A 27,981-nucleotide genomic window follows, 5' to 3' on the forward strand; every position below is an offset into this window, starting at 1 on the left:
CAACCGATTCGCCTAGGCCCAAGTTATTTAAAAAATCAGTGGACCGACTAGGCGGACTGATTAGGGGGTTAGGTGGCCTCTAGGGGCTCTAGGTAGTCTAGTCAAGTTTTTTTTTTTTTTTGAATGATTAAATGTCAAAAATTAAAGACCCGTGTAGGCTTAAGATTTGAATGAGTTTAAAAGACTAAAGTCTAATGTAAATTATATGTCACTATAACAAAGAGTATGTTTTTATATGAAGTCGATATTTTTCAACTATTATGCATTTTTGTAATAAGTATTTTTATTTGTGTTTATTTTTGAGTTATGATAAATAATTTTTTCATTTCTTGTAGTATAAGTGTGTATTACTATATATATTATTAGAAAAAAAAAAACCGCCTACCGCCTAGTCCGTCTAGACACTATCTAGAGAGCCTAGGCGCTAGCCACTCTCCCCACCGCCCGGAGTTTTTTAGAACACTACGCTTACCCTATCAACTGTGGGCTATTGTGGTCTAGTGTTTTAATTTGCCGCACCAAACCATTGGAATTAAGCCTAAACAAATCATGTTTTATGTAAAATGTGTCACGATCAACCCATGATGATCTTCATTCTTCACTGAACAAAAAAGCAAACAAGTTGCTCATGTAAGGTGTGTGCAATAAGTTTAGTTGTTAGCTAAATTTAGAGAGATTCCAAAAGCTTGACCTATTTGTCGCATAAGCAGTCAGCAAGCACAACGTGTCCATAAGAAACCATGCATGATTATCACTTGGTGTTCCCATATTTGGCACTAAAAGCCACAGTCTTCATTCTTATCACCTTAATTTCCCTAGTGTACAAATTAAACATCAATAACTAGAATCAACCTTAAAGCTCACTTTGCAATCTTACTCTCTTCCCACTCTAGAGACATATTGAGAGTTTTTGACCTTGCAAATGGATCTGTTAAACTCTTTTCTGAATTTGGTGGTACCACCAGCAAGCATGGTCATGGTTGCATTTGCCTGGCCAACTTTGTGTTTCATCAATGCATGTGAGAAAGTTTTCCGCACCTTCTGTAGTGAAAACATGGAAGATAAAGTTGTTATAATTACTGGAGCTTCTTCTGGGATTGGAGAGGTAAGTAATCCAATTCATTATATAAAAGAACTTGGCTTTATTTGAGAACACATCATTCGTCAGCTCACAAACACTAACATAATTCTGTAAGTTCAGTAGGTCGAGTTACATTTTCCCCTACTTGTGTGGGAAACTTCGTTTGAGATATGCACTAATTTTTTGACCATCTAGTTTTTTATTTTTCACATGAAAGCAAGTGAAAATCTCACAACTTAGAGGGGGAGTAGCACTTACTTAGAAAAGTGTCACCATTTATTTGGTTGGAATATAAAATGTGTTGGACTTATTCTAAAAGTTAGGAACCCAAGCCGACCCAAATTCACTTTGGATTTGAGTTTTATTTATACAAATGTTAGTTGCGCTAGTGTTGACTGTTGAGTATATGCATTAATCAATTGATATCCATGCGTATGATCTTATGATTACGTGGTTACATTTGCTAAATTAGAAGAGTGTATGGGGTAATGATAAACTAGGAATTTGTAAGTGCAGCAAATTGCATATGAATATGCGAAGAGGGGGACGAATTTAGTGTTGGTGGCTAGGAGAGAATACAGGTTGTGGGGAATTAGTGAGAACGCAAGACAGTTGGGTGCAAAACATGTCATGGTTATTGCTGCAGATGTTGTCAAGGAAGGTGAATGTAGAAGATTCGTTGAAGAAACTGTCAATTACTATGGTCGAGGTATGTCGGTCTTACCAACTTCTTCCTATATGTTTTACGATTCTTTTTTGCACTATGAGTGTAGGTCATATTCTACAGCTGAGAGTCAAAGACTTGGTTAGCAAACTAGCTGACGATATTGTTCATCTGTCATGCGACCCTATTTTTGGCCTGTTTGCGAATGAATGATTGTGCCAACCATCCGCTTAACACTCATAGTTATTGGCTTAACAAAGTTGTTTGCTGACTCGCTGAGCAATTTATTTTCAGACTGTTGTGTGGACACCAGAGTCCTACAATGCAGACATACTAACTCTTGTTGTTGCTTTGCTATGTCTATCACAGTTGATCATCTTGTGAATACGGCCAGTCTAGGACATACATTCCTATTCGAGGAAACCGCAGATACATCTGTGTTTCCGCATATGATGGTAAAGTTTCAATGAGTGCAACATGATTATATTTTGGCAAATTTTTTTTATGTAATGGTTCCTGATGAAGTACGGCAATTCTACATGTCCATTTTCATTTTGAAATAGTGGATGTTAAATAGAATGGTCTAGTGAAGTCGAACTATTTACATGATTTGTGTTTTCATCATTGCTAGACAAGATACCTCTGTTTCAGGACATTAATTTTTGGGGAAATGTTTATCCTACATATGTCGCTCTTCCTTACCTAAGACAAAGCAATGGCCGCATCATCGTTAATGCATCGGTAGAGAGTTGGTTACCCATGCCAAGAATGAGCTTATATGCTGTGAGTCATGACCACTCTGTTCCTCAGTTTTTCTTTTTTTACATAATACGAGTTTTAATACCTGCTTGCTTCCTCTTATTGCATTGTAGACTGATATATCATTCACTGTCCACAACAGGCAGCAAAGGCAGCTGTCCTGAACTTTTACGAGACCTTAAGATTTGAACTGAGAGATGAAATTGGAATAACTGTTGCAACACATGGTTGGATTGGAACTGAGATGATAGGGGAAAACTAATGCTGGAGGAGGGGGCAGAAATGCAATGGAAGGAAGAAAGAGAAGTAAGTTCTTGCTGTGCCTTCCGATACTTGCAAAGTACGAAACAAACTCTAGGAATAGTGCACATAAATACACATGAAGATTTATTTATCACTTGAAAGGGAAAACTTGTGTTTAGAGAACATTCTCAAATTAACAGTACCTCCAAGGATAACAGGATTGTCTTTATGTTACAATGTGCAGTATTTATGGTTGGGATATCTGGTCATCAAACTTGAATTTCTTTGTTTTCAGGTGCCTGCAAGTGGTGGGCGTATAGAAGAATTTGCGAAGTTGATTGTATCTGGAGCTTGTCGAGGTGATGCATACGTAAAGTACCCTAGCTGGTATGATACATTCATGATGTACAGGGTCTTTACACCAGACATACTGCGTTGGACGTTTCAGTTGCTATTAGCCACTGAAGGTTCAAGAAGGACAACCTCCTATGTTGGAACAGGGAGGCCACTTTTGGAGGCTAGTTCCCCAGGAAAACTTAATAGTGGGCCTCTTAGCTTTGCTCCCCTCTCTCCCCCGAGGCAGAATCAACTAAAGCTTGAATAGAAACCAACATGGCGTCCAGCTATATACTACTTCTCTCATCTTGTTTAGTGTTTGATCGATGTGTTTTTTCGGGATTTTCAGTGTTGGATTTTGTAGGAAACCGTAATAAAACAGCAGATTAAGAGTTACTCAATTGGCCTGTAAATGAACATAATACGAATAAAGCTCGATTGAGGTTTTCTTTTGTGAAAATCTATTCTGAAAACAATTAACATCTATCGAATCTTGTTGTCATTGACATCCTCAGTGTCGTGTATATAACACACTTTTAAGGGATGATTTTAGTTTTGATATTTAGCATTTTTACCACATGGCCGGAAATCAAATTACAAATAATAAAATATGGTGTTGATGAGAAATGCATGTTTATCAATCGAATTACAAATAATAAAATATGGTGGTCCAAACAAATTATTTGGTTGGTTGGTTGGTTTCATCTTCTCCTATTCATCCCTCTCTCATTTTTCTTCACTGCAATGCAGTTTCTCTAGTTCATCCAAGTCTCTCTCTCCTTGACAAAAACTAAGTTGGTTGGTTTAACTGCATGTTTCAACTGCCATTTTTCTTCGCCCCTAATATATAAGTACTAATTATGAAAATGTTACAGCAGTTTGTCCATGCAACTGTAAGATAAGTACTTACATGTACATGTGAACCGCCTGTGATATAATCAAGTGAGGGTCATAGTACCTCTCTTCCCAAGAGACCAAGGTTCAACTCCACGTGTGTACTGTTTTTCCCAATTAATATTGTATTTTACTATATATTGTGTACTATTTTTTTTTCCAATTAATACGGTATTTTACTACTATATAGTGCTTAATCAAGTGAACATTTTGCAGAAGGGGGAGGGTTATCTTGGACAAAAAGTCATTTGGTTTAAATCTGTTTCCTCATCTTTCCCATCCATTTTTTCTCTTCGTCTCTCTCACTCTCCCTCTCCGGACCTCTAAAATCTATCCTTCATCTCTTCCATCTTCCTCTCTTCCCACACCCCCTCTCTCAATCTCTATCCAAAAAGTCATTTGGTTGGTTTCTTTATGTCTGTCTGTCCTTATTCTTCGTTTCTCTCCACACCCTCTCAATCTCTCCCTCTCCGCTCACGCCCCCAGCATATGCTAGTGAAATATCCATATTCTCATATATATCGGAAAAGCCAATATTGAGCTACAAAAGTTCTGATATTTGTCATTGACATTGGGTCGATATATAGAAATGCCATGCATTTCGAAATCAGAATCAATTGGGTGATTGAGAAATAAAGTGACTCCTTGTAAAACAACGAGATAACGTCCATAACTGAAATCAAGTGACGTGGCTAACTAGAAGCCACGCCAGCAACTTTTCTCTCACAGTTGCCACTAGAATGGTTTACTTCAGTTTCCCAGTAAACTAGTTTCTGCTTCTTATGGCCATGGCATTGGGTGTTCTCCATTCTTCTACTCTTCAGTTTAATCCTCTTTTGTCTAATTCCAATTTTCCAAGGAAAAACATACCTGTTTTAGCTCGACTTTCAAGTGAACAACAAGAACAAAGTTCCACTACTACTGGCTCTACATCTTCAAAACAAAAGAGTGCATTTCCAGGTTCTGTCTTATTCTCTTTCTTCTCTTCAGAAACTTGCATTGAGATACTGGCATAATATAGTAGATAGATATTTTCTGTTAGGGGTGTTATGGTTTTGAGTGCATGTACTGTAAAAACAAACAATGTATGTGCAGGAAAGCCAGAGGCGGATGTTGTTGTTATTGGAAGCGGTATTGGTGGACTGTGTTGTGCTGGGCTTCTAGCTAGATATGGGGAAGATGTTCTTTTACTCGAAAGCCATGATATACCAGGTGGTGCTGCTCATTCTTTTGAGATCAAAGACTACAAATTTGATTCAGGTCCATCTCTATTCTCAGGATTTCAATCAAGAGGTCCTCAGGCGAATCCTCTTGCTCAAGTAATTTCATCAGTCATTCTTACTCATCAAGCTAGTCTACAAAATTTAGAATATGGAATGGTCTCTAACTTAGACAGAGTTCACTGCTGCAAACCTGATATTCCAATATGTCTATCCAATTGATGCCGTTTTTGGAGTTCATGCAACAATTCATGTTGATCAGTAGATTTTATGAACACATTGATAAGATTGGTTAATTGAACATACTAATGTTTGAATGAACAAATATTTACTAGATATCTCAGAATGTTTCATTTGCCCATAGAAAATAATCACCTCTGTTACCATTTGAAGGTTCTTGATGCATTGGGAGAGTCAGTACCATGTGCCAGCTACGACTCTTGGATGGTTTACTTACCTGAAGGTGAATTCTTGTCACGCATAGGTCCTACAGAGTTTCTAAAGGTTGAACCATTTTTGAGCTATTTATTTTCCAGCATTCTCAATTTTATACTAATTGAAACAATTTGTCGCTCAGTTTAAGTATAGAGTTGTGTTGTTGACACCTGACAGTTTAAATTTTCAGGACCTTGAGAAGTATGTAAGTTTAGATGCTGTTCGAGAATGGCAGAAACTTCTTGTGAGTATTGGTGATTTCTTGTAGAACAGGCAATCTTTGAACGAATTTATTGATTGTTATGTTAGCATATGCTTCTTCTTGTTGTCTCCTAAGAGATGTTATTCATGTAGGACGCAGTGCTTCCAATGTCTGCTGCTGCAATGGCTCTACCGCCTTTATCCATTCGAGGTGATTTGGGTGTTCTTTCCACGGCCGCTGCTAGATATGCTCCTTCACTCTTGAAATCATTTATCCAAATGGGACCTCAAGGAGCTCTTAGTGCCACAAAACTTCTCAGTCCTTTCTCAGATATTGTTGACTCGTTAGAGTTAAAAAATCCTTTTGTGCGTAACTGGGTGGACCTTTTATGCTTTCTACTCGCAGGGATGAAATCTAATGGTACACTCTCAGCAGAGATGGTAACTATTAATACTTGATTTTTAGACTTAAGAGTTTCTGTTGTTGTTGTCGTCCTCTTCATTGGCATTCTTCTTACCATGGACTATCTAGGGATTCTTTCTGATGTTACTGTACCTAAAATTCTATTGTTGCTGTTGGGCATGCTTGGTACTTTTTTCATTTTGGGCTCATTATCTTGATATGCAATTCATTCTTCCCTTAGGTGCTGAATGCCACATTTCATTCCAATTTCAGGTTTACATGTTTGCAGAATGGTATAAACCTGGTTGTAAACTCGAGTACCCTCTTCATGGAAGTGGGGCAGTTGTTGATTCTCTTGTCAGGGGAATGCAAAAATTTGGTGGAAGGCTCTCTCTAGGAACTCATGTAGAAAATATTGTTGTTGAAAAGGGTCGAGCTGTTGGAGTCAGGTTAAGAAGTGGTCAGGTAATAGAAAAAGCCTTTTTCTGTGGTAAATGAGTACCCTTAACACCCCCAGATGGGAGCAGGCTTAAACCCAACTACCCAAGACCTCTGGGAACAAATTCCCAAGTCTTGACTGGTGGACCAATAGATTAGTTATGTTTCTCTTGTTCTCTTGTAACAGAAAATCCAAACATTTGCGTGCAGTTTGTTCGTGCTAAGAAGGCTGTTGTTAGCAATGCATCTATGTGGGACACCTTGAAGCTACTACCTGAAGAAGCCATCCCAAAGTCATACAAGGACAGGATTGACAAGACTCCACAATGTGAATCTTTCATGCATCTCCATTTGGGTTTTGATGCAGAGGTGAGAATCCCTAGTCCTTTTTTGCCAAGCTCTACCTGGTATACCTTAGTTTATCAGTATTCAGCTTTTGAAGTGGTCTTACTCCCCTTCTTTTCTGCTTCATGATCTCTTCTAGGTCAACTATTTTATCTTTGTACCATTGATTTGTTACTTTTTATTTCTCTAACAAATCCATATGATATTTGACAGGGTATCCCTGAAGACTTGGGAATCCATCACATAGTTGTAAATGATTGGAAGAGAGGAGTTGATGCAGATCAGAATGTCGTGTTGATTTCTGTACCTAGTGTACTAAGTCCGGATCTAGCACCCCCTGGGAAACATGTCTTACATGCTTATACACCCGGAACAGAACCGTTTGGATTGTGGGAAGGACTTGATCGTAGAAGCGCCGAATACAAAAGGCTCAAAGCTGAACGGTCTGAGGTATAAATATGTTTCTTGGGATAGTTTGAGACTTTGAGGCCACGAGGACCTACATTTGTACTTGATTATATTATTTTTGAAACTGATATTGTCTTAGGTAATGTGGAGAGCTGTTGAGCGGGCACTTGGTTCAGGCTTCAGCCGTGAGAAATGTGAGGTGAAGATGGTAGGAACACCATTAACGCATCAGAGGTTTCTTAGGAGGAATAGAGGGACATATGGGCCTGCTATACAGGCTGGTAAGGACACATTTCCTGGACATGCAACTGCAATCCCACAGCTCTACTGCTGTGGCGATTCTACTTTTCCAGGCATCGGAGTTCCTGCAGTAGCTGCTAGTGGTGCCATAGTTGCCAACTCGCTGGTCCCCGTGTCCGCACATTCTCAGCTTCTTGATGCCATTGGAATATAATTACATCGAGATGTTTGGTAGCTTCTTTCTCAAAGTTTTGTCAAACATCAATTTTGTACTACAAATACTTGTAAAATTTACACACAGTTTGTACTACCTATTCTTTGATTGTAAAACATGTTCGGACCTGCACATTTCAGTAAATCTCAAGCTTTTTTAACTCTACCGTTGAAAAACAATGAGGTATCCAGTTTCGCCAATGATGGTCTCAACTTTATAGTGCTGTCTTGAATTGAGGCTTAGATTGTCCATAACAAGTGATGTTAAACAATGGAGTTTCATTGTGACCATTGGCTATGGTCTCAAGTCTCAACTCAACCATAGAATTATAGAAATGGCTGAAGTTTCAACAAATTTCGGTATTTCAAGTATTCGGAAATTTTTGCCCAACACAATCGGTTTCTTAACTTGTTGGAATATATCGAAATTCTTGACCACGGTCTAGAAAAGTTCTCATCCCAATGGTCTAAAAGTTCTCAACCCAATGGTCTAATTTTATACCCGTTATCAATGATATGTTTAGAGATTTATCATCTAAATATCGGGTATTTTTTGACGATATTTATGATATTTGGGGGATATTTGGCGATATTTTGTGTATATAATAATTTTATTTAATATTTACTATTATATTTCAAATAAATAAAATAATGTATCATGATATATCAATAAATATCCACAATATCTACGATATTTGTCGATATTTTGGATATATCCAATGATATTTGCGTGTGAAACAATGTCAAATATTCCCAAAAAAAAGGATATATCCATAATACATTTTGAATATCAAAAATACCTATATCCTAATATTTTGTACTTATGGGGGTGATTACCATTGTTCAAATTTGAAGAATGGTTTCGAGTGTGCAAATATTACAAAACAACTCAAAACAACATTACCATTGTCGTACATTAGGTTGGATTATAAATTCCAAAACAACTCACGGCATTATGGCAACGATTCATTCAAAAAAAAAAACCAACGCGACATTAGTAGCAGTACTACTGGCGCGTGGTGCTGGTCAAAAAAAATTGGGTGACATTTGCAATGTCGCGACATTACCAATTTCACTCCGCATCCAAATTGCCAAATTTGCAAACAAGAATGCGAATAAGTAGATGATGCGACCGGATTTGAGACCACCTGGAGATGGAATTCCGATAAATTTCAAATTTTTCCTTAAAATTTGAAGAAAAACACATGTTATACTGCGACTTCAGGTTATACTGCCACCTAGAGATGCTCTAGTTGGCGGGAATTTCATGAACTTGTTAGCAAACAGCTTCAAAACTTGGGGCAATGGAATTTTATGCCAAAAAAGCAGATCCATTGCCTATTATTATACCAAACCAATGCAAACCCAAATCACAACACCTCATTTTCTTACCTCAATATTGCAAACTTCCATCAATTCGCGATATTTACCCATCGGAAAGATGGCTCATTCATGCATTTTGAAGTCTGGACTTGAATCAAACTTGTTGCTGGTCAACAACCTTCTTCATTTATACACTTCCTGTTTATCTACTTCTGACGCGTGGAAGTTGTTTAATGAAATGCCTGAAAGAGATGTTGTTTCTTGGAACACTATGATTTCTGGTTCTGCTGGAATAGGCTGTTTTAAAGATGGTTTCTCTTATTACTGCCAGATGAAATGTGCAGGAGTTTGTCCGAGCCAGTCGAGCTTTGTTTCTGTTCTCAAAGCTTCGGTAGAGATGGGCAGTCTTGGAATTTGCAGGCAAGTTCATGGTGAAAGTTTCAAGTATGGGTTATCTTGTGATCTTCTTGTAGGAAATGCACTCTTGACAGCGTATGTTAAGCTAGGTGAGACGAAGAAGTCGATGGAAGTATTTGAAGGAATGCATGAGTTTGACGAAATTTCTATTGAGATATTACTAAGAGGGTATCTTCACCAAGGAAATTCAGTCTGTGATGCTTTTGAATTGTTCAGATATTCGTTTGTTTCACAAGTTCCGTTCAGCTGTTATGCTCTTTCTAGTCTTTTGAGCTTATGTTCGAGTGTGGATGGTTTTGATCATGGAGTACAAATTCATGGCTATATTGTTAAGGATGGGCTAAGTACAAATGTTTCTATTGTGAATTCTCTTATTACAATGTATGCAAGGTTGTACTATTTGGATGATGCTGTGTGTTTGTTTGAAGATGTATCATCACGTGATATTGTTACATGGAATTCTCTGATTGCTGGATATGCTTTTAATAGTCGAGGTGAAGACGGATTGGGTCTTCTTGGTTGGTTTATGTCAAGTGGGATGAGACTGAATGAATCTACTTTCTCAAGTTTACTTTCTTGTTGTGCTACTGTGACAAGTCTTGAGAGTGCAAAGGAGGCTCATGCTCTCATTATTAAGCTGAGAGAATCCAAGGATGTAGGAATTGATAACATTATACTGACAATGTACTGTAAACGTATAAGTTTAGATTATGCGTCCCATGTATTTAAAGTTGTAGACGAGCGAGATGCTGTATCATACAACCTTATGACTGGATTGTTCAGAAACCATGGCTGGTACGAAGAATCTATGAGAGTTTTGCACCTTATCCAGTTGGAAGGCTTCAAAGTTGATGAGTTCACGTATTCAAATCTCATTTCTAGCTGCTCACGGTTGGTTGATTTAGAAGTTGGACAGCAGATTCATGGTTGCATTGTGAAAACTGGTTTTGACATGATTTTACCTCTTGGAAACTCTCTTCTGGAGATGTACTCTCAATGTGGACAACTAAAGGACATGGAAAAAATTGTCAGTGAAATTGATGCGCCAGATGTATTCACATGGAATATTATGGTTATGGCATATACCAGTTTTGGTTTTTTTGACAAATCATTCAAATTATGGGGGAAGATGAAAGAGTCGGGTGTAGACCTTAACGAATTCTCTTACTGTGCTATGATAGACACATGTAGTTATGTTGAGGCTCCACTTGTGGGTGAGCAGATCCATGCTAGAATCAAGAAGTTAGGGCTTGGTTCTGACACGACATTGATGAATTCAATGATCACCATGTACTCAACTTGCGAGAAGATGGAGAAGGCTTCTATAATCTTTGAAGAGATTCCTTTAAAAGATTATGTCTCATGGAATGCATTGATTTGTGGTTGTGCACAAAATGGCTTCACCGAAGAAGTGGTCAAGTTCTATGTGCTGATGAATTTCAGTGGTTTTAAACCTAATGACATGACTTTTGCAAGTATTTTCAAGTGTTGTGCCCATCACTCCATGCTTCTGCTAAGTTTGCAGTTTCATGCTGAAGTTATCAAGACAGGTTTTGAATCAGATGTCGCAGTATCCAACTCAATTATCACCATGTATGCAAAGTGTGGAGAATTAGGTGACTCAATAAAGACATTTCAAAACACTATGGACAACAGAGATGTGATAACGTGGAATTCCATGATTAGTGCCTTCTCCCATCACGGCTGTGGAAGACAGGCTCTTGATACAATTGCAGAGATGAAAATTGTGGGAGTAAAACCAAATGCTATAACATTTCTTGGTGCCCTGTCGGCTTGTGGCCATTCTGGTCTCGTATCAGAAGCTTGTGCGTTATTTGACTACATGAGCCAAGAGCATGGCATTGTTCCCAGTGAGGAACATTATGCCTGTATGGTTGACATTTATTGCCGAGCAGGGAGATTACGAGAAGCAAAAGAGTTGATGGAAAGTATGCCATACAAATCTTGCTCTTTTATTTGGAAAACATTTCTTAGTGGTTGTAGGACAAATGAGAATATTGAGCTTGGAGAGGAGGCAGCGAAGAAGCTAATGCAGTTAGAACCACATGATTCATCTGCTTATGTTCTTCTCTCGAACATTTATGCTTCAGCAGAGAAAATGGAAGAAAAGGCTGAGACAAGGAGGAAAATGGGATATAGGAGTTTGAGAAAGGACATTGGACGTAGTTGGATTTCCAGTTGATTAAAGACACGTTGTCAGATCACCCCTCACAACAATATTCTTATGACAATATGTGATGTTGAATGATGAGCAACAGTGCTAGTGTTCTGACTGAGTGACTGCTGCCATATGCTGCCTTGTTTGGATGTCAAATCGAATCTGTAGTAGTAATGAGTTTGTAGTTGTGGAGAAGCTGTACATGGTAGGCCAAAAAGATAGTTGGGATAATGCGCATGCCCTTCCATGAAATGCTTCAGGAAGAGCCAATCATTCTTTTAGGAGAAGTGCAGTAATAAGTTCTTAACTGATTTTTTTTTTAAATTCTTTTGGTAGTTTGTTTTGTATTACTAATCAATGACACATTGGCTCTTCTTATATTCATTAACTAGTTGTACAGTTGTACTACATGAATGTTCTCTGCCCACTTTCAAATTTAGATATTTTTAAGTTCGTTCTGGACTCAATAAAGCAGATCAGTGTCTGATCAGTTCCAATTCCCCAACCAGAGTATTCGTATTCCAATTTGTTTTCAAGGCTAATATATAAGTTTACTGACAAAATAATCGTCAAATGTATGCCTAACTAAATACTCAACAAAATCGAAATAGAGTTGTTTTCACTTTGGCATTGTCTTAGTTCCTGCTGAAAATAAGAGACCAACATAAAGTGATAACTAACAACCAACCTCTTATCCTCATCCTCGAGCTTATTTGCTAATAGTGACTTGACCCGAATGGCAAAACCTATTCAACTTCGAATGTTTGAAAGATTTGTCACCACCAACCCGATTTTTTGCTTTATAACTAATAATCTTTTCTTTGAATTTTTCAAAAAATTGACTCGAAATAATAATAATAATAATAATTAGGTTTAATTTTTTGTTATTTTTTATGTACTTTATGTCAACTCTTACTTTAAGTCTTTATTACAACTTTTTAGACCCCCGAAATTAATGCAGCTCAAAACTTTCTTTTTATGGCTTATAAGCAATATTTAAATCTCGATCATGGTGTGTGTATTTTGAAATTTGAGCGTTAATTTTAATATAAACAAATGAAGAACTACATCTCACCTAATTCAAGTCTCTCCCTTTCATAATATTTACTAACATAATATTAGATATGTTTGTTATGTTGTAAAGAATGACAACTATTATTAATATTTACTAACATAATATTATGAATTTTTGACTTTCGAATTTTTGCAACCAAACATTTAAAACGTGTATTAATTAAACCCGTATAATTGTCGTATTGCGAATTTTTATCGAATATTTGACTGTATCATTTTTTTAATCACTGAATAATTCTCGAATTATTTCCGTTATCCCGAATTGCTAACAAGGATCTGGAGACAGTTTTCTGATTTTCCTCAGTTTTGGTCCGGATCTTTTTATTGCCTCTAGAATTCAAGGTCTACGTCTACTTAATTGGGCTTTGAAATTAGCCGAGCCCATTTATAGCCTTAACTAGGGTCCGTGTAGATTAGGGTTTTGAACATCTACGACTGTTATCTTTCATCTTAACAAAACGAAATCTCAACCGTTGAATTTCTTTTATAATGAAACCGTATCCCTTCTAGTCTTCTCACTTCAGCTGCCTAGTTCAAAAAAAAAAAAACCCAGCAACTCATTTAGTATTTGAGGTAATCTCTAAACATTACATGGTTTCATTTTAGTTTGAGAATAAGAAAAAATGGTTTTGAAAAAAAACAAACTTGATGGAATTTGTCTTCTTTGGTTGATGGTTGAAATGAAGTCCCATAAAAAAATCAGATGAATAATCAAGGCTTGAATCTCAAAAGGGCTCCTTTTGCCATTTGAATCATATTTATTATGTGTTAAAATGGAAAGAAAGAGAATGGAGCCCGAGAATCGACATCTTTGTATGTCGTAGGCCTTTGGTTTGGGAACGTTTCTGATCATCTACTGGAGTTGGCAATTTCATAGGCCTTTATTTTTATTTGCATACATGATTTATAACGTTTAAAAGTTGTCGTTGTTATTGAGTTTGTTTATTCAAGTAAAGTTTTATCATTTACTGAAATTATCCTTTGTGTTTTTTGATTGAAATGCATGTTTAAATTTAACTAATGTGTGTAACCATTAACCAAATGTGTACACACTATTGTATACATAGTACAAAATATTAGGATATGGGTATATCACCCTTTTTGGGGATATTTGATATTGTTTCACATGCATTTATCGTGGATATTGTGGATATTTTTTGATATATCATGATACATTATTTATATTTATTTGAAATATAATGGTAAATATTAAATAAAATTATTATATATACAAAATATCCCCAAATATCACAAATATCATTGAAATATCGTTGATATTTGCAGTCGTATATATTTCTGAACATATCGTGATATCTATATATCTTTCTTTGAAATCTGGATAGATATTTCTAAATATCACGATATATCGGGATATTTTGTACTATGATTGTATATATTTGAACATGAGCCCAAGTGCATTGTGTTTTATTAGTGCAAAGGTGATATATTAGTATCTTACTTATAAACATAGAATTTAGGTTTGCTAATCTTACGCCATCCTAATCTAAGAAAATTTCAATCCGGCAAGGTAAAAACTGCCAACCGAACATTAACATTCCTACTCATGCATTTTGCATAGGTGCTTTATTTTCTCCTGAATTTTTAATATTTTTTTTATTAGTATCTTATATTTGCATGTTTAATGCTTAATGAGGTTTACACTTGGACACAGTTATTCTCCTTTGTTGTATTACAGTACTAGTAGTTTGACCCCTAGAAATTTCATATTAATGTGTATTCTAGTGATTTGATTGTATTATATGCTACCTTGAAATTCATTAGCAATTCATGCGTTAAAAAAAGTTTTGCAGAGTGTGTGCAAGTGATAATAAGCATGTCGCATCGCAAGTTTGAGCACCCAAGGCATGGTTCATTGGGATTTCTTCCCCGAAAGAGAGCTTCCCGTCATAGAGGAAAAGGTTTAATTTTCTCAAGTTTCTATTTATTTGAATGCTGTGTATGACTTATGCTTCTTTCACATGTGTATCATTACATAAATTTATTATTCGTGTAGAAGAAAGTCAAGAAACTGATAACTGTTGCACATGATACTATGCTCCTTGGTCCGTGCATTGTGGCATTTTAGCTATCATTATGAATTTATGATTTCTCTTCCATCTAGCTATAGGGTGTTCAGGAATTAAGATTTGTAGTATTTAGTGATTGTTATCAGAAGGAACAAATGCAATGGTTGTTTCTTATAAAAAATGTTGGTTACTTATTTTTGCTTGATGATTGATTAATGCTGTGGTGAATGGTGATGATGCATGATATTACACTTCCACATCATTGTATGAGATTAGTATCTCTTGCAATTGTTGAAGCACTTGATCAATGGCGTTGGTTAATTGGTTTATGCAGTGAAGGCATTTCCAAGGGATGATCCCACAAAGCCATGTAGGCTAACTGCATTTCTGGGATACAAGGCTGGAATGACACACATTGTGAGAGATGTGGAGAAGCCTGGATCAAGTGAGTTTGTTCCCTTTTCTATTTTGATCCGAAGTGTTCATAATACACTTTTGCATATATTTAGTGATAGACATGTATCCTCATGTTTTGTAAGTTGTTCTCAGCACTATTTACATCTTCACTTCTTATGCAGAGCTTCATAAAAAAGAGGCATGTGAGGCTGTGACCATTGTGGAGGCGCCACCAATGATTGTTGTTGGAGTTGTTGGTTATGTGAAGACACCACGTGGCCTTCGTTCACTCTGCACTGTTTGGGCTCAGCATCTTAATAATGAGGTCAGGAGAAGATTTTATAAACACTGGTGCAAGTCGAAGAAGAAGGCATTCACCAAATATTCCAAAAAGTTTGAAACTGATGAAGGGAAGAAGGATATTCAATCTCAGTTGGAGAAGATGAAGAAATACTGTACTGTTATTCGTGTTTTAGCTCATACTCAGGTACTGATATTAATGTTTTCTTCTGCATATGTATATATATGGTCTCCCCAAATTGTGCTGTTACATTGTATGTGGTCTAATTGAGCTTTTATGAATTTTTGCAGATTACAAAAATGAAAGGATTGAAGCAGAAAAAAGCCCACCTGATGGAAATTCAGGTCAATGGTGGTGATACTGCTAAAAAGGTTGATTTTGCTTACAGCTTTTTTGAGAAGCCTGTCCCAGTTGATGCTGTATTTCAGAAGGATGAGATGATTGATATCATTGGAGTAACCAAGGGCAAGGGCTATGAGGGTGTGGTGACAAGATGGGGTGTTACTCGCCTTCCCCGCAAGACTCATAGAGGTTTGCGTAAGGTTGCATGCATTGGTGCTTGGCATCCAGCTAGAGTTTCCTTCACTGTTGCAAGGGCAGGGCAGAATGGGTATCACCATCGTACAGAGATGAACAAGAAGATATACAAGCTTGGGAAGGCTGATCAGGAGTCTCATACTGCTGACACTGAGTATGATAGGTTAGTGATTTTCTTATTGTGATCTCTTTTTCTATTCTGCCTGTTCAACTTAAAATTGAACTTGACACGGTATCTAATTAGTCAGTAGTGGGATTCTGTATTAACAAGGTATCTTCAACTTGTTTTTGTAGGACTGAGAAGGACATTACTCCGATGGGAGGTTTCCCCCATTATGGAGTGGTCAAGGCAGATTACCTTATGATCAAGGGCTGCTGTGTGGGACCGAAGAAGCGTGTTGTTACTCTGAGACAGTCACTGTTGAAGCAGACCTCAAGGCTCGCCTTGGAGGAAATCAAGCTCAAATTCATAGATACTTCGTCAAAGTTTGGCCATGGTCGGTTCCAAACCATGGAGGAGAAATCCAAGTTCTATGGCCGAGTAAAGGCATAGAAATTCCCTGACTTGCTGCCTAGCGGCAATTCCATTTAGTTTGTTTTTTGTTATTTGCTTGGGCATTGTTGTCCGGTGAACCTCGTTAGTTTTATGTCTCTTTAGTTTTATGTCATATCTGTAAGTTTTGACCTCCTTTTATCTAAACATACTTTATTTGGGTTTAATTTTATTGTCTGAATGCAAAGTCGAGTGTGTAGTGGTAGAAATTAGTTCTCACTCATCAAACATTTCTGTATATATTAGTTCTGTATGATGATACTTGTGATGGGAGAGAGGAAGGGATAGTCTTACACTCCTATGCTACCTGATATCACAAGTCACTCTTCTGGTGTATATGATATGATCAGATTGTCTCTCTCTTAGCTCTTAGCGGGCTCGTTCAAGTTATGCTTATGTTGTCCTATGTCTCAAATTTTGATACATACATGGAGCGGTGCTACCGACCTTCTGTACTCTGGAAATTAAATATCTCATAATAAGAAAAAGGGTTAACTAGTATAGATGAGCCCATTAGGATTTATTAGGACTTACCTCTTACTAGATGGGGAAATTAGGGTTTTTCTTTAAGAAGCCACTATTATTTACCTCTATGTAGACAGTATTTCTCTTCTTTTCCACCGTTTTGGTGAGGCTGTCCCAATGCAAAGGTGAAAAATAATTTTGGATGGGATGTTGGATTTTGTCTGAATGTAAAAAATCGAAAAAACACGCTAGATGAAATATCTAGTCTGAAGTTAAAAAAAACAAAAAATTTTTGAAAACATGGGAGATGGAATCCAACATCTTGTCCGAAAAAAAACCGATTTTTAAAAAAAAAAACACACACGAGATGGAATCCAACATCCCGACTGAAGTTCACAACTCAGCCATTATCTCAGTTGAAGGTTTCACCATCGTTTTGAGTTAAAAAAATAGTCACTTTCATATTCATTTTTGTATTGGGCAAAATGTTTTGAACCATTTAGAAGTGAATATTTTCACATTCCCACTATATCCACCTGCATTGGAAAATCAACTTGAGATATACTTGTGATATTTACCGACGAATGTATCACCCATTCACGCTTGGTGGCATAATTTGGTACGTTGAGCATCTAAAAGTTCAGATATTTTATGACCCAAGTACGTCACGTGTCAAGCCATGAATAAAGGTAACGCAAACGTAGTAATCACGCACCCGGTTCACGTGACAAGGAGTGACAGTGAAAGAAAACAAAGTGGCACACTCGAATTCAGTGTCAGTCTTGAAAAGCTACCTTTTCAGCTCCCCTATATATATATATTCGAAAGGAAAGGCGATTCAGATACGTTTTTTGTCTGATCCTCTTTTCTTCTTTTTCATGGATGCTCTGCTTTGTTCTCACTATTATAATGCAAACCAAACACTCTTCACTTCATCATTAACTCCACTTCCATGTTTTAATCGCTTCTCAATGGGGTGAGTTTTCAATCTCGATATTTATATTGTTTTACTCATTACCAACTTTTATATATATTTGTTTTTTTTTGCAGAATGAGATCAAGTAAATCTAAACATAACAAGTTACTTATTACTCAGGTATGACCAACTATTTTGCTTTGTTGTTGTTTTTAATTTGATTTGAGGATGTGATCTGATTTTTGATTATTAGGTTGAACACAAAGTTTCCAATGCTTATAAAAATGACGTGGCAGGAACTGTGATTCAGGTATTATTTCAACTTTATACATTGTTTGTCTCATAGTACAAAATACCAGGATATGGGTAGTTATCGATATTCAATTTCTGGATATGTATCGTGGATATATCCAAAATATCGACAAATATCGTGGATATTGTGGATATTTTTTGATATATCATGATACATTATTTATATTTATTTGAAATATAATGGTAAATATTAAATAAAATTGTTATATATACAAAATATCACCAAATATCGCAAAATATCATTAAATATCATAAATATTGCAAATATTATCGAAATATAACTGATATTTGTCTATATATTAAACATATCTAATTTAAATATCTTTTTCTGAAATATGGATAGATATCTCCAAATATTCATTCAATATTTTATCATCCTTTGTTCTTAACTTGTCTTTAGTAATGTGTTGCACATTGGAAGATCCAGCATATGCATATTACAATTTGATGTAGTTTTTTATTTTTGCTATTTTTAGGAGGAGCCTCCTCAAATTTATGAGATCAGCCAACCATTTCAAGTCTCTGCAGGCCAAGCTTATCCACTTGGAGCCTCAGAGACAGAAAGCGGGATTAACTTCTCTCTCTTTTCTCAAAATGCATCTATGGTTATACTATGCTTACTGACTTCTGAGAGGTGATGATTCTATTTATTCTATAGTTCTTTATAATTTATGTTTTGACTATTGTATTCATTTAAGAGATCTTGAAATGGCATTAATATGACAGGCCCTGACCTGAGATCTAACCCGCCAAAATTTATTTCAGGATATGGACACTTGTTTTGAAGTCAGGTTCTAAGAGTTTATGATACTTTGAGCTGAATGATTTAAATAAGACTGAATCAGAAAGATTCAAGTTATGTGTGGCATTATTATAATTAGAAATGAGATTTGATCACCTTTTGTTGATCAAATCTTCAGAGTTATTTGTTATTTGTAAAAGCTTTTCTTAAGTTAGTTAACCAATGGTTGATTAGGAGAGTGGAATCCAACCCCAGATCCTTGGTTAATGGTTACACTTTCTTAGATAAAACAGACACTGAGTTGAGGTTACACTTTCTTAGATAAAACAGACACTGAGTTGAGGTTACACTAACACCTAATGTCCATCACGCTTTTTGAATGGCCCAACTCCAAATCTATGGTAAATAGATGATGACCTCCTTAATGTTGGTCAATGTGATAGAAACATTAAGACAATCACTAAAGTTCCAAATCGTGTAGGGCTCTTGCTCTTTGTTTAGCTCAGCTCTTTTCAGTATGTAAGCTTTAAGTTCTTATGGCGCCTACTGCCTATATTAGTTCAACATGATCATATTAGGATGAGGTTGATGTCTGATGGCAATAATTTAATATGGTATCTATGTGGACATCTTATCCGGCTGCTTGTATTCGATCGGGATCGGAATTTGGTAATTACTGGTTTGTGTACTTATGTTATTAATTATGGAGATGTGGTTTTGCGATTCAAACTCTAGATACATAAGTGAAAAAAAATTCATAGTGAAAAGCTGGGGGAGCTAGATAGCAGGATGGTGGAGTTAACTTTGGATCCTAATGTCAATAAGACAGGGGACATATGGCATATATGTCTGGAGGTACTTTTCTCTTTCTTTATTTAACAAATGACAGAGCTTCATCTTTTTGTACTTTGTGCTATATTATAGTCTGATGACATTCCTTATACGGGTGGTAATATATTTTTTTTCTTTACATGTAGGATCTTCCTCGTCGTGGTGTTCTTTATGGCTATCGCATTGATGGACCTAGGGAATGGAAGAAAGGGCACCGTTTCGACAGTAGAACTGTGCTTATAGATCCTTATGCAAAACTAGTTGAGGGCCGGAGATATTTTGGAGATGCTACCCATAAAATGTCTCAATTTCTTGGAACATATGATTTTGCTAGTTTGCCTTTCAATTGGGGAGACAACTACCGTAAGCCAAACATACCCGAGGTGAATGTAATAAGTATCTCTATGGTTTTAGATTCCAATCATGTTATGCAATCCTACTTATTTTATGATGAATTTCAATCATACATATTTGAATCATGTGGTGGGATTTAGTGGGAAGTCCTCATTTGAATTGTAAACCTATTATCCTAATTTTCAGTTTTGTACAATTAATTACTTCACATTTATATATATATGCTAGATTCCTGTTTGAAGACAGTAAAATTAGAAAGTTCTAAGATAGGACTTACAGTGTTTGTATCCTACAGAAAGTAAGATATTTGCTTAATAGATGGACATATAGTGGAATTGTTTTTTGAAATTTGAAAGTCTTACATTCTTAACGTAGAAAGTCAAACTTTTTGGTACGCAATTAGTTTGTAGTTTTCTGGAAGTAAGTTTGGAGACAAACCCAATCACATTTTCACTTTCCTTCTCTGGAAATTTAGAAATGTAACTTTTTGCTGTATATCCAAATGGGAACTATATATGCATAATAGTTAGTTCATCTAAATTCTTAGTTACGACAAACCATATGGAAATAGAACAACTAGTCTTGTATTTCGTTATGCTTTAAAATACTTGTAATTCATTTCTTTTTCTTTCTTTCTTTGTCTTGACTCTCAACTTCTTTTTGATGTCTTAAATCCAGAAAGATCTTATTATTTACGAAATGAATGTTCGTGCATTTACGGCTGACGAGTCAAGTGAGGTTGATTCTAACATACGTGGCAGTTACCTTGGTGTAATTGAAAAGGTGAAAACTCATTCATTGGAACTGAATGCCGAAGTTCTGAGTAATCTACTTTATAAAGGGGAAGCTTAGTTGATATTTGAACCTAATCCTAAGTCTTTTGTTTAGATTTTACTTCTTCAGATATGATGATGATATTTCTTGAAGATTATCTCTTGAAGTCTCCTAGTATATAATCAATCATTGAATATTAAATGTGATAAACACAGAAACTCTTAGTATAAAAGACATTTTTACAATTACGTGGAAAAACTGTGAGACTAAAGGAAAAGGTTTTGGGTTCAATATAGGAGCAAAGATAAAAAAAACAAATTTGTCTTTTATGAATATTTGGCCACATATTTTATACATTAGTTATGGAAGCAAGTTCAACCTGAAAACACCTGTAAATCATCTCCATGTCCATTTATTACTCAACTATTATCAATTATGAGAAAAGTTGAAAAACCTTAGGAATACTCTCTTCTGTCAACATTAGCATGAAAATACTGTGATATTGAGTTAAACTTGATAATTATTTAATACCACTGCCACCATTCAGTCAGGGAATGTTTTTTAAACGTTTACTCTCATCCAACTTCCTGAAAATCCTAGAAAGAGCTTTATCTTTCTCCCTCTGCCACAACAATTGCCGTTGAATCATCATTATTTTGAGAAATCAGGATTTAATCGTTAAGTATTATTTTTCTTTGAACTTTTAGTCTATTGTTTGTGTAGAATGACTTTGCTTGCTGTTCAATTTCCCTATAGTACGCCTGGGGTTTTACAGGAAAAAGTACGGGCTTTATCGATAATGCAACATATCTGATATTGTTTCTTGCTATAGATCCCCCATCTTCTGGAGCTTGGCATAAATGCAGTGGAACTGTTACCTGTTTTTGAGTTTGATGAGTTCGAGTTGCAGAGACACCCAAACCCGCGGGATCACATGGTAATTTTAGTATCGATACCTTAATATGATTGTATATGTATAAAAACATCAGGAGTCGAATTTCAAATAGCAATCATGTTGTCGTATGCGTTTTTTATGATTTTCCTCTTTGTAAGATCTCCTATATCTATCAATATCTCTTATGATTAATTTGTCATGTGTTTTTTTTTTTTTTATTTTGAATTTAGTACAGAAAATCGTAAGAATAAATTATAAATTCAATTATTTATCAATTCTTCCTTGAAATTCTTATTCCTTTTGTAACATGTTGATCTCCAAAGATTAATACGTGGGGCTATTCTACAATAAATTTCTTTGCTCCTATGAGTCGATATGCCAGTGCTGGTGGGGGCCTATGGCTGCTAAGACAGAGTTCAAACAAATGGTGAAAGCGTTGCATGCAGCAGGGATTGAGGTTACTTATTTCCCACGATGTCTTTCAGAGTTCCTGATCAATCTTTTTATACGTGATGCTGACCACATCGAACATGTTACAGGTCATTTTAGATGTTGTATATAACCACACTAATGAAGCTGATGATGTCAATCCATATACCACATCATTCCGTGGCATAGATAATAAGGTGATCTATATTAGTTCGGTCTTTCACGTCTTCCATTTTTTGAGTTGGTAGGCTTGATGGCGTGTGCTACAATGGTGACATTTCATTAGTTTGTTTAGTCTTCCTAATGTGACGTGTATAACTTATCATTAGTGGCCGTCGGCAAGTGCATTTGTTATTGATTATAGATTTCTTTCTTGTTAAATATATTGATGATATACGTTGAGTCTTCTCTGCTTTACATCTGGATTTTCTTATTAAGCTATTTACAGGTTTATTACATGTTGGATGCCAACGGTCAATTGCTTGATTTCTCAGGCTGTGGTAAGTTCAATTTATTTTCATCAAAATTGGTCTGTCCTCTTTTATGGGACAAAATTTTGATTTTCAGTTGGATATCTCTGCTATCCAGGAAACACACTAAATTGCAACCACCCGGTGGTCATGGAACTTATATTAGACAGTTTGAGACACTGGTATGGACAACTAATGCCATTCGGCATGCATTCTCTCTGTTATCCATCATCATGCAATAGTTGATGAAGTCGTGTATTCGCTAATATATTTACTGCTTAGGCAGTTAATCTTAAAATATGATTTATACTTTAATCAAGTTTCTTAGGTAGTCATTGCATTTCTCAGTTGTTAAAGAAATGAATATTCACTTATAAGTTAGCTTACTTCCATTATTTGCTTCCTCAATATAATGTCTTCTTCTGTCTTGACTGTTTTATTTTTATTTATTCTTATTTTTGTTTATTTTGTTTCCCATCGTATCCATTTTAACAAGGCTGGTTGAGTATCATGTGGATGGGTTTCGCTTTGACCTTGCAAGCGTTCTTTGTCGAGGGACAGATGGTTCTCCACTAAATGCTCCCCCCCTTGTCAAAGTAAGTGTTTTTGATGGTCTAGTTTATTGTATGTTCATAACTATGTTACTGGGGAGAAAAATTTATTGATGATTCATCCTTTGAGCAGGCAATTGCGAAGGATAATATTCTGTCAAGGTGCAAAATAATCGCAGAGCCTTGGGATTGTGGGGGTCTTTATCTTGTGGGAAGTTTCCCAAATTGGGATCGGTAACTTTGTTCAACTTCTATTATATATACAACACTTTTTATGCTTGTGTCTTCGCATCTCTGCCTTTTTTGCTTTGCAAACCATATTTAATCGAATTTATATATTGTAGGTGGGCTGAGTGGAATGGAAAGTACCGTGATGATATTAGAAGGTTCATAAAGGTAACAACAGTCATGTGGGTGTTCATAGCAGAGGGTTCACATTGGTTTACAATTCAAAACAGTTTTATGTATGTACTCAGGGACGAAATCCAGAAAGATCCAATATATAAAGTTACATTGTTAAAACTCTCCGTGTAATGAACCGATGGCAAAGAATGTCTTGGAAGCCAAATAAAGCACTTCAAACTTCTGAAATCCATTTTTTTGTTTTGAAAACATCAAACAGTGTTATATCTCATCTTCATTCTTGAAAATTTGCATTTTAATTAACCTGGCATATTGCATCCATATTGTAGGGAGATTCAGGAATGAAGGGTGCTTTTGCAACTCGTGTGGCTGGATCTGCTGATCTGTACAATGTGAGAGTAACCTGTTCATAGCCGTTAGATATGAAAAACATGTCTTTACTCTTTATATCATTGATAGTTCATGAAATTCAACCTTAATGCAAAGAAAAGAAAAGAGAAATGTGGGAAACGGAAAACATGAGGTTGCTCTGTGGTCCCATCATGAATTTGTTTTACAAGGAAAAATATGATTGATGGTAACTAGAATATAGAGGAAACTTCCGCATAATTAGTGCCCACTGTCTTCCCGACAGAATGAGGTTGACACAGCTAGATATGGTTAAGGCACACAAATGAACTAGAGTATCTATTATCGTGGGATAGCATCCAAAAGGATTATTCATTCATACATCTGTGAGGGACTTTTTTTTTTGGTAGTAGTGTGTTTTCCTAACTTATTCTAATTTCTGAATATGAGAGCCATGCTGAAGGATATATGAAAGTTTTGATCACCCAATAATAATGAATGCTGAATCAAAATCTTTCTTACAATTTGAAATGCCATAATTTTTGATCAAAGAGATGCTGAAGACGATGTTTTTACCTGGCATCAATTCGTAATTATATCATCTACTTGGTCATGCATATCCTCATCCAACTATGTTACTGCATTCTTGAACTTGTCTTTGGCTGATGAATTTGTAAGGTCATTATTAAAGGTAGAGCTGGATTTATTCAGAAGGACATGATATGATCTCTGATGTCCAAATATTTAAGTTGGTATAGGTTTGCAGTAGCACACTAACTTGTTGCTGTTCTGTATCATCCAATAATTTGCATTCATTGTCCATGTTGTCCTACTACTATGGTGCCTTGGTCATATGAAATAATGGTGAATTTTATCTATGGAAATCTTGACTTACTTTTGATCATATAGGTAAATAAGCGCAAGCCTTACCACAGTATCAATTTTATTATCGCACACGATGGGTTTACTCTACACGACCTTGTTTCCTACAATTTAAAGGTAATATTATAGTCTCGGAAAATACTTCTTCAAAAACACAAACTAAACTGAATGCGTACACCACATATATAATTGTGTAATTTGTGTTGCTGTTTTGATAGCACAATGATGCTAATGGGGAAGGTGGTAATGATGGATGCAACGACAATTTCAGTTGGAACTGTGGTTATGAAGGTAAACTTGATATTTTTTTGTGGCCTTCTTTTTAGCTGTAAACTTAAATCACATCTGTGCTCAGAAATTGTTTTTGAGCCGAATGGTGTTCTATACATCTAGCTGAAAATGGGGGGTTTATTAATCTCTTTCACTATTCAGAAAAGTGTAGTCACTATTTTAGTTTGTGATGAACAGGAGAAACTGCTGATAGCAATGTTAAAGCTCTACGTGCTCGACAAATGAAAAACTTCCACTTGGCTTTAATGATATCCCAGGTGTGTTTTAGGTATTAGATTTGATGTATAATGCATATCTATCGAATGATGTCACTTATGTGACCATTGAAAAGGTGCACACCATGCAATATGAGATTCCACATATGAGGTTTAGACTACGCGGGATAATGGAACAGCATCTGTGTGCCTGTTTTGTCAAAACAGATTGTGTTCGATTATAATGCTATTTAGTATTTCAAATAAATAAAATAATAACCTTCATATTATTGCTAATTTTTGTGTTCTGTAACTATTGCAACACCAAACATGCCTGTAGATAATAAATGTATTTGCATCAAGAATTTTGAACATGTGGAAGTATTCTCAACTAAATATTTATAAGCATTCACCTGGATGTATTTCTGCATGTTATCATTTACATAGGGAACTCCAATGATACTAATGGGAGATGAGTATGGCCATACGCGCTATGGGAGTAACAACAGTTACGGCCATGATACTGCTATAAACCATTTCCAATGGGGACAGGTATGTTAATTTTATGAGGCCTTGATTTTTATTATGCTCTGACTAATCAAGTATAACTCTCTTCCAAAAACAGCTGAATTCCCGGAAAGATAGTCAATTTAGGTTCTTTGCAGAGATGATGAAGCTTCGTCATAAGCATGCTGTACTTGGGCTTGATAAATTCCTTGGCAAAGTAAATCTCTTCATCCTATTACAGTTGAAAGGAAGAACATTCATCTCTACTTTTTATTTTCAATTATTGCAATTTGTCATCCTTCTGCGTGATAGCATTGTGCCTGGGGTCTAGAGTTTCTTCATGGATATATTTTCCCAGTTCAAATAATATTGACTGCTATTTCCCGTTGATATTATAGTGCCAGTTAAAATTCCACCTGGTACCAGTTTGCGGATATGTGTAAATGTATGAGGACCTCCAGAGAACTTTAGTTGGCACAATGTGATTTTCTTTTTGAAAGACAATTTGGTGATGGTTGGAGCTTCACAATGGAGTTCATCCTCACAATGTTAGGTTGTTAGAATATTTCTAGCTCTGCCAATATGTAATCAATAAAATTTAACCATTTTGATAGGCCTTAATAGGGAAAGCTTTCTCAACACCCGGCTTGATAAATGTATAGAAAACAAAGAAAATAATTTTTAAAAAGATGTCATTGCGCTAGGAAGCCCAAGATTGTCTGCATCTGGGGCCAATTGCTTAGAAAAGGCCTCAACAATAGTATGTGTTAGATCAGTTACTTATGCCCAGGTTCTAGGACAACTTCCTAATCACTGTGACCACTCATGCACTAAGCATCTTTCCAATGTACCCTCCTTGGCATATATATACACAGACACAGAATAATACATCATCCCAGAGTACTACCTGATATGCATTAATGTGACCGTCAGCGATTGTAAACTTCTCTTAACTGTTAAATGGTTCTTTCAAGTTTCAACAGTGACTTACCGTAAGGCTTTGATGTTACAAGCATGTATATGGCCTTTTCTATGATTTCCGTCAGTTATCAGTCATTTTATGCATGTTTGTAAATGTTTGCAGAATGATGTTACTTGGCATGAGGACAACTGGTACAACTATGAGAGCAAATTCCTTGGATTCACGTGAGGACAATCTCTCCCCCCCCCTTTTATTTTCTTAATCTTTTACTTTTATCTACTAATGCTTCTGTCGTATGAGTAGAAAATGTCATAGATATCCAGGTATCTACTCGTAATTGCCCAACAGGATATGGTAGTTAGGGAGAGTCGACAGTCTTGCTTTGCCTTTTTGTATGCTTGAGTTCTTATGTCGATACTTTTGGGAGCTAAAATTGTATTACTTGTTAGTTAGTTACACAGAAGTCACATACTGATGAAACACGTCTTGCAGGCTCCATGATAGTAAAGGAGAGGATATCTACTTGGCTTTCAATGCGCACGACTATTTTGTCAAAACTATAATACCTTCACCTCCATCTGGAAGGCGTTGGTTCCGAGTGGTATGCTTCCCTCCCTTTTTAAGTTTTATGCAATATTCAGTTTCATCTTTCTCCTTCACCTATTCACTAGCAATATCTGCCATCCGGAATGCAGGTAGATACTAATTTTGCATCCCCTGATGATATTGTTCCGGAGGGGGCCCCAGGCATCAGAGACACATACAGTGTTGCGGCCTACTCTTCAATTCTTCTTATAGCAAAGCCATGAAAGTCCAGAAGACCACAAATAGGGAACCGTTCCTGAATCATCATTTGAGTTTTAGGTTCTAATATGCGGATGCTTGTTTCTGTTCTTTTGTTCTCTTTTATACTACTGTTGCATACTGGAGAATGAATTGGAACTTTTGTCCGCTAAGATAATTTCAAAGAAAAACTTGAAATTCTATTAACATTTTTAACCCATAAAATATATATATATATATATATATATATATATAGAAAAACTTG

General features: G+C 36.1%; 5 protein-coding genes and 1 pseudogene across 12 annotated transcripts; all 6 read left to right on the forward strand.

The window, feature by feature from the left end:
* The first annotated feature begins 815 nt into the window (after positions 1-815).
* HSD5 (hydroxysteroid dehydrogenase 5) lies at positions 816-3,535 on the forward strand. The gene is given in 7 exon segments (XM_086605883.1): positions 816-1,105; positions 1,598-1,790; positions 2,115-2,200; positions 2,397-2,528; positions 2,647-2,746; positions 2,749-2,810; positions 3,043-3,535. Coding segments are annotated over 7 exon segments (1,065 nt in total). The 5' UTR covers positions 816-922; the 3' UTR covers positions 3,352-3,535.
* A 1,129-nt stretch (positions 3,536-4,664) lies between these two features.
* Positions 4,665-8,044, forward strand: LOC147500884 (FAD/NAD(P)-binding oxidoreductase family protein). 3 transcript variants are annotated; one of them, XM_086605880.1, is made up of 9 exons: positions 4,665-4,937; positions 5,073-5,296; positions 5,591-5,701; positions 5,823-5,876; positions 5,987-6,274; positions 6,510-6,701; positions 6,885-7,043; positions 7,233-7,469; positions 7,567-8,044. In XM_086605880.1, exons 1-9 carry the CDS (start codon positions 4,760-4,762, stop codon positions 7,879-7,881), a joined length of 1,758 nt encoding a protein of 585 aa, XP_086462006.1. In that variant the 5' UTR covers positions 4,665-4,759; the 3' UTR covers positions 7,882-8,044. The 3 variants fall into 3 exon arrangements, with proteins under 3 accessions (XP_086462006.1, XP_086462007.1, XP_086462008.1); XM_086605881.1 differs by having other exon boundaries at positions 4,667-4,937; positions 5,591-5,660; XM_086605882.1 differs by having other exon boundaries at positions 4,668-4,937; positions 5,073-5,237.
* A 1,277-nt stretch (positions 8,045-9,321) lies between these two features.
* LOC147500885 (pentatricopeptide repeat-containing protein At4g13650-like) lies at positions 9,322-11,823 on the forward strand. Its single transcript, XM_086603719.1, has one exon. It carries the CDS (start codon positions 9,322-9,324, stop codon positions 11,821-11,823), a length of 2,502 nt encoding a protein of 833 aa, XP_086459845.1.
* Positions 11,824-13,305: 1,482 nt separating this feature from the next.
* LOC147500886 (large ribosomal subunit protein uL3y) lies at positions 13,306-16,854 on the forward strand. 2 transcript variants are annotated; one of them, XM_086605885.1, is made up of 6 exons: positions 13,306-13,446; positions 14,685-14,792; positions 15,235-15,345; positions 15,479-15,783; positions 15,888-16,297; positions 16,429-16,854. In XM_086605885.1, the coding sequence occupies exons 2-6, from the start codon at positions 14,708-14,710 to the stop codon at positions 16,685-16,687; spliced, it is 1,170 nt and encodes a 389-aa protein (XP_086462011.1). In that variant the 5' UTR covers positions 13,306-13,446; positions 14,685-14,707; the 3' UTR covers positions 16,688-16,854. The 2 variants fall into 2 exon arrangements, with proteins under 2 accessions (XP_086462011.1, XP_086462012.1); XM_086605886.1 differs by having other exon boundaries at positions 13,419-13,446; positions 14,676-14,792.
* A 1,060-nt stretch (positions 16,855-17,914) lies between these two features.
* On the forward strand, positions 17,915-27,917 carry LOC147500887 (isoamylase 3, chloroplastic-like). Of its 5 annotated transcripts, none has more exons than XM_086605890.1 (24): positions 17,915-18,128; positions 18,203-18,248; positions 18,322-18,378; positions 18,857-19,014; positions 19,884-19,977; positions 20,100-20,336; positions 20,986-21,090; positions 21,914-22,018; positions 22,300-22,433; positions 22,516-22,602; positions 22,854-22,905; positions 22,994-23,057; positions 23,372-23,471; positions 23,560-23,660; positions 23,771-23,822; positions 24,119-24,181; positions 25,047-25,136; positions 25,238-25,310; positions 25,488-25,567; positions 25,952-26,056; positions 26,130-26,228; positions 27,096-27,157; positions 27,426-27,534; positions 27,629-27,917. In XM_086605890.1, exons 9-24 carry the CDS (start codon positions 22,374-22,376, stop codon positions 27,740-27,742), a joined length of 1,311 nt encoding a protein of 436 aa, XP_086462016.1. In that variant the 5' UTR covers positions 17,915-18,128; positions 18,203-18,248; positions 18,322-18,378; positions 18,857-19,014; positions 19,884-19,977; positions 20,100-20,336; positions 20,986-21,090; positions 21,914-22,018; positions 22,300-22,373; the 3' UTR covers positions 27,743-27,917. The 5 variants fall into 5 exon arrangements, with proteins under 5 accessions (XP_086462016.1, XP_086462020.1, XP_086462017.1 ...); XM_086605894.1 differs by having other exon boundaries at positions 17,989-18,128; positions 22,844-22,905; XM_086605891.1 differs by lacking the exon at positions 18,857-19,014 and having other exon boundaries at positions 17,989-18,128.
* Positions 19,912-21,159, forward strand: LOC147500888 (isoamylase 3, chloroplastic pseudogene; annotated as a pseudogene).
* Positions 27,918-27,981: the final 64 nt, after the last annotated feature.

Source organism: Coptis chinensis, chromosome 4 (genome assembly GCF_015680905.1).
Source record: "Coptis chinensis isolate HL-2020 chromosome 4, ASM1568090v1, whole genome shotgun sequence".
Taxonomy (NCBI): domain Eukaryota; kingdom Viridiplantae; phylum Streptophyta; class Magnoliopsida; order Ranunculales; family Ranunculaceae; genus Coptis; species Coptis chinensis.

Coding starts and splice junctions, on each gene's coding strand:
- LOC147500885 (XM_086603719.1), top strand. CDS start 9,322: ATGGCTCATTCATGCATTTTGAAGTCTGGACTTGAATCAAACTTGTTG.
- LOC147500884 (XM_086605880.1), top strand. CDS start 4,760: ATGGCCATGGCATTGGGTGTTCTCCATTCTTCTACTCTTCAGTTTAAT. Junction 5,297..5,590: donor AGGCGAATCCTCTTGCTCAA/GTAATTTCATCA, acceptor TACCATTTGAAG/GTTCTTGATGCATTGGGAGA. Junction 6,702..6,884: donor TCAGGTTAAGAAGTGGTCAG/GTAATAGAAAAA, acceptor ATTTGCGTGCAG/TTTGTTCGTGCTAAGAAGGC.
- LOC147500886 (XM_086605885.1), top strand. CDS start 14,708: ATGTCGCATCGCAAGTTTGAGCACCCAAGGCATGGTTCATTGGGATTT. Junction 15,346..15,478: donor TGTGGAGAAGCCTGGATCAA/GTGAGTTTGTTC, acceptor CTTCTTATGCAG/AGCTTCATAAAAAAGAGGCA. Junction 15,784..15,887: donor GTGTTTTAGCTCATACTCAG/GTACTGATATTA, acceptor GAATTTTTGCAG/ATTACAAAAATGAAAGGATT.
- LOC147500887 (XM_086605890.1), top strand. CDS start 22,374: ATGGCTGCTAAGACAGAGTTCAAACAAATGGTGAAAGCGTTGCATGCA. Junction 22,603..22,853: donor TCCGTGGCATAGATAATAAG/GTGATCTATATT, acceptor AGCTATTTACAG/GTTTATTACATGTTGGATGC. Junction 26,057..26,129: donor ACCATTTCCAATGGGGACAG/GTATGTTAATTT, acceptor TTCCAAAAACAG/CTGAATTCCCGGAAAGATAG.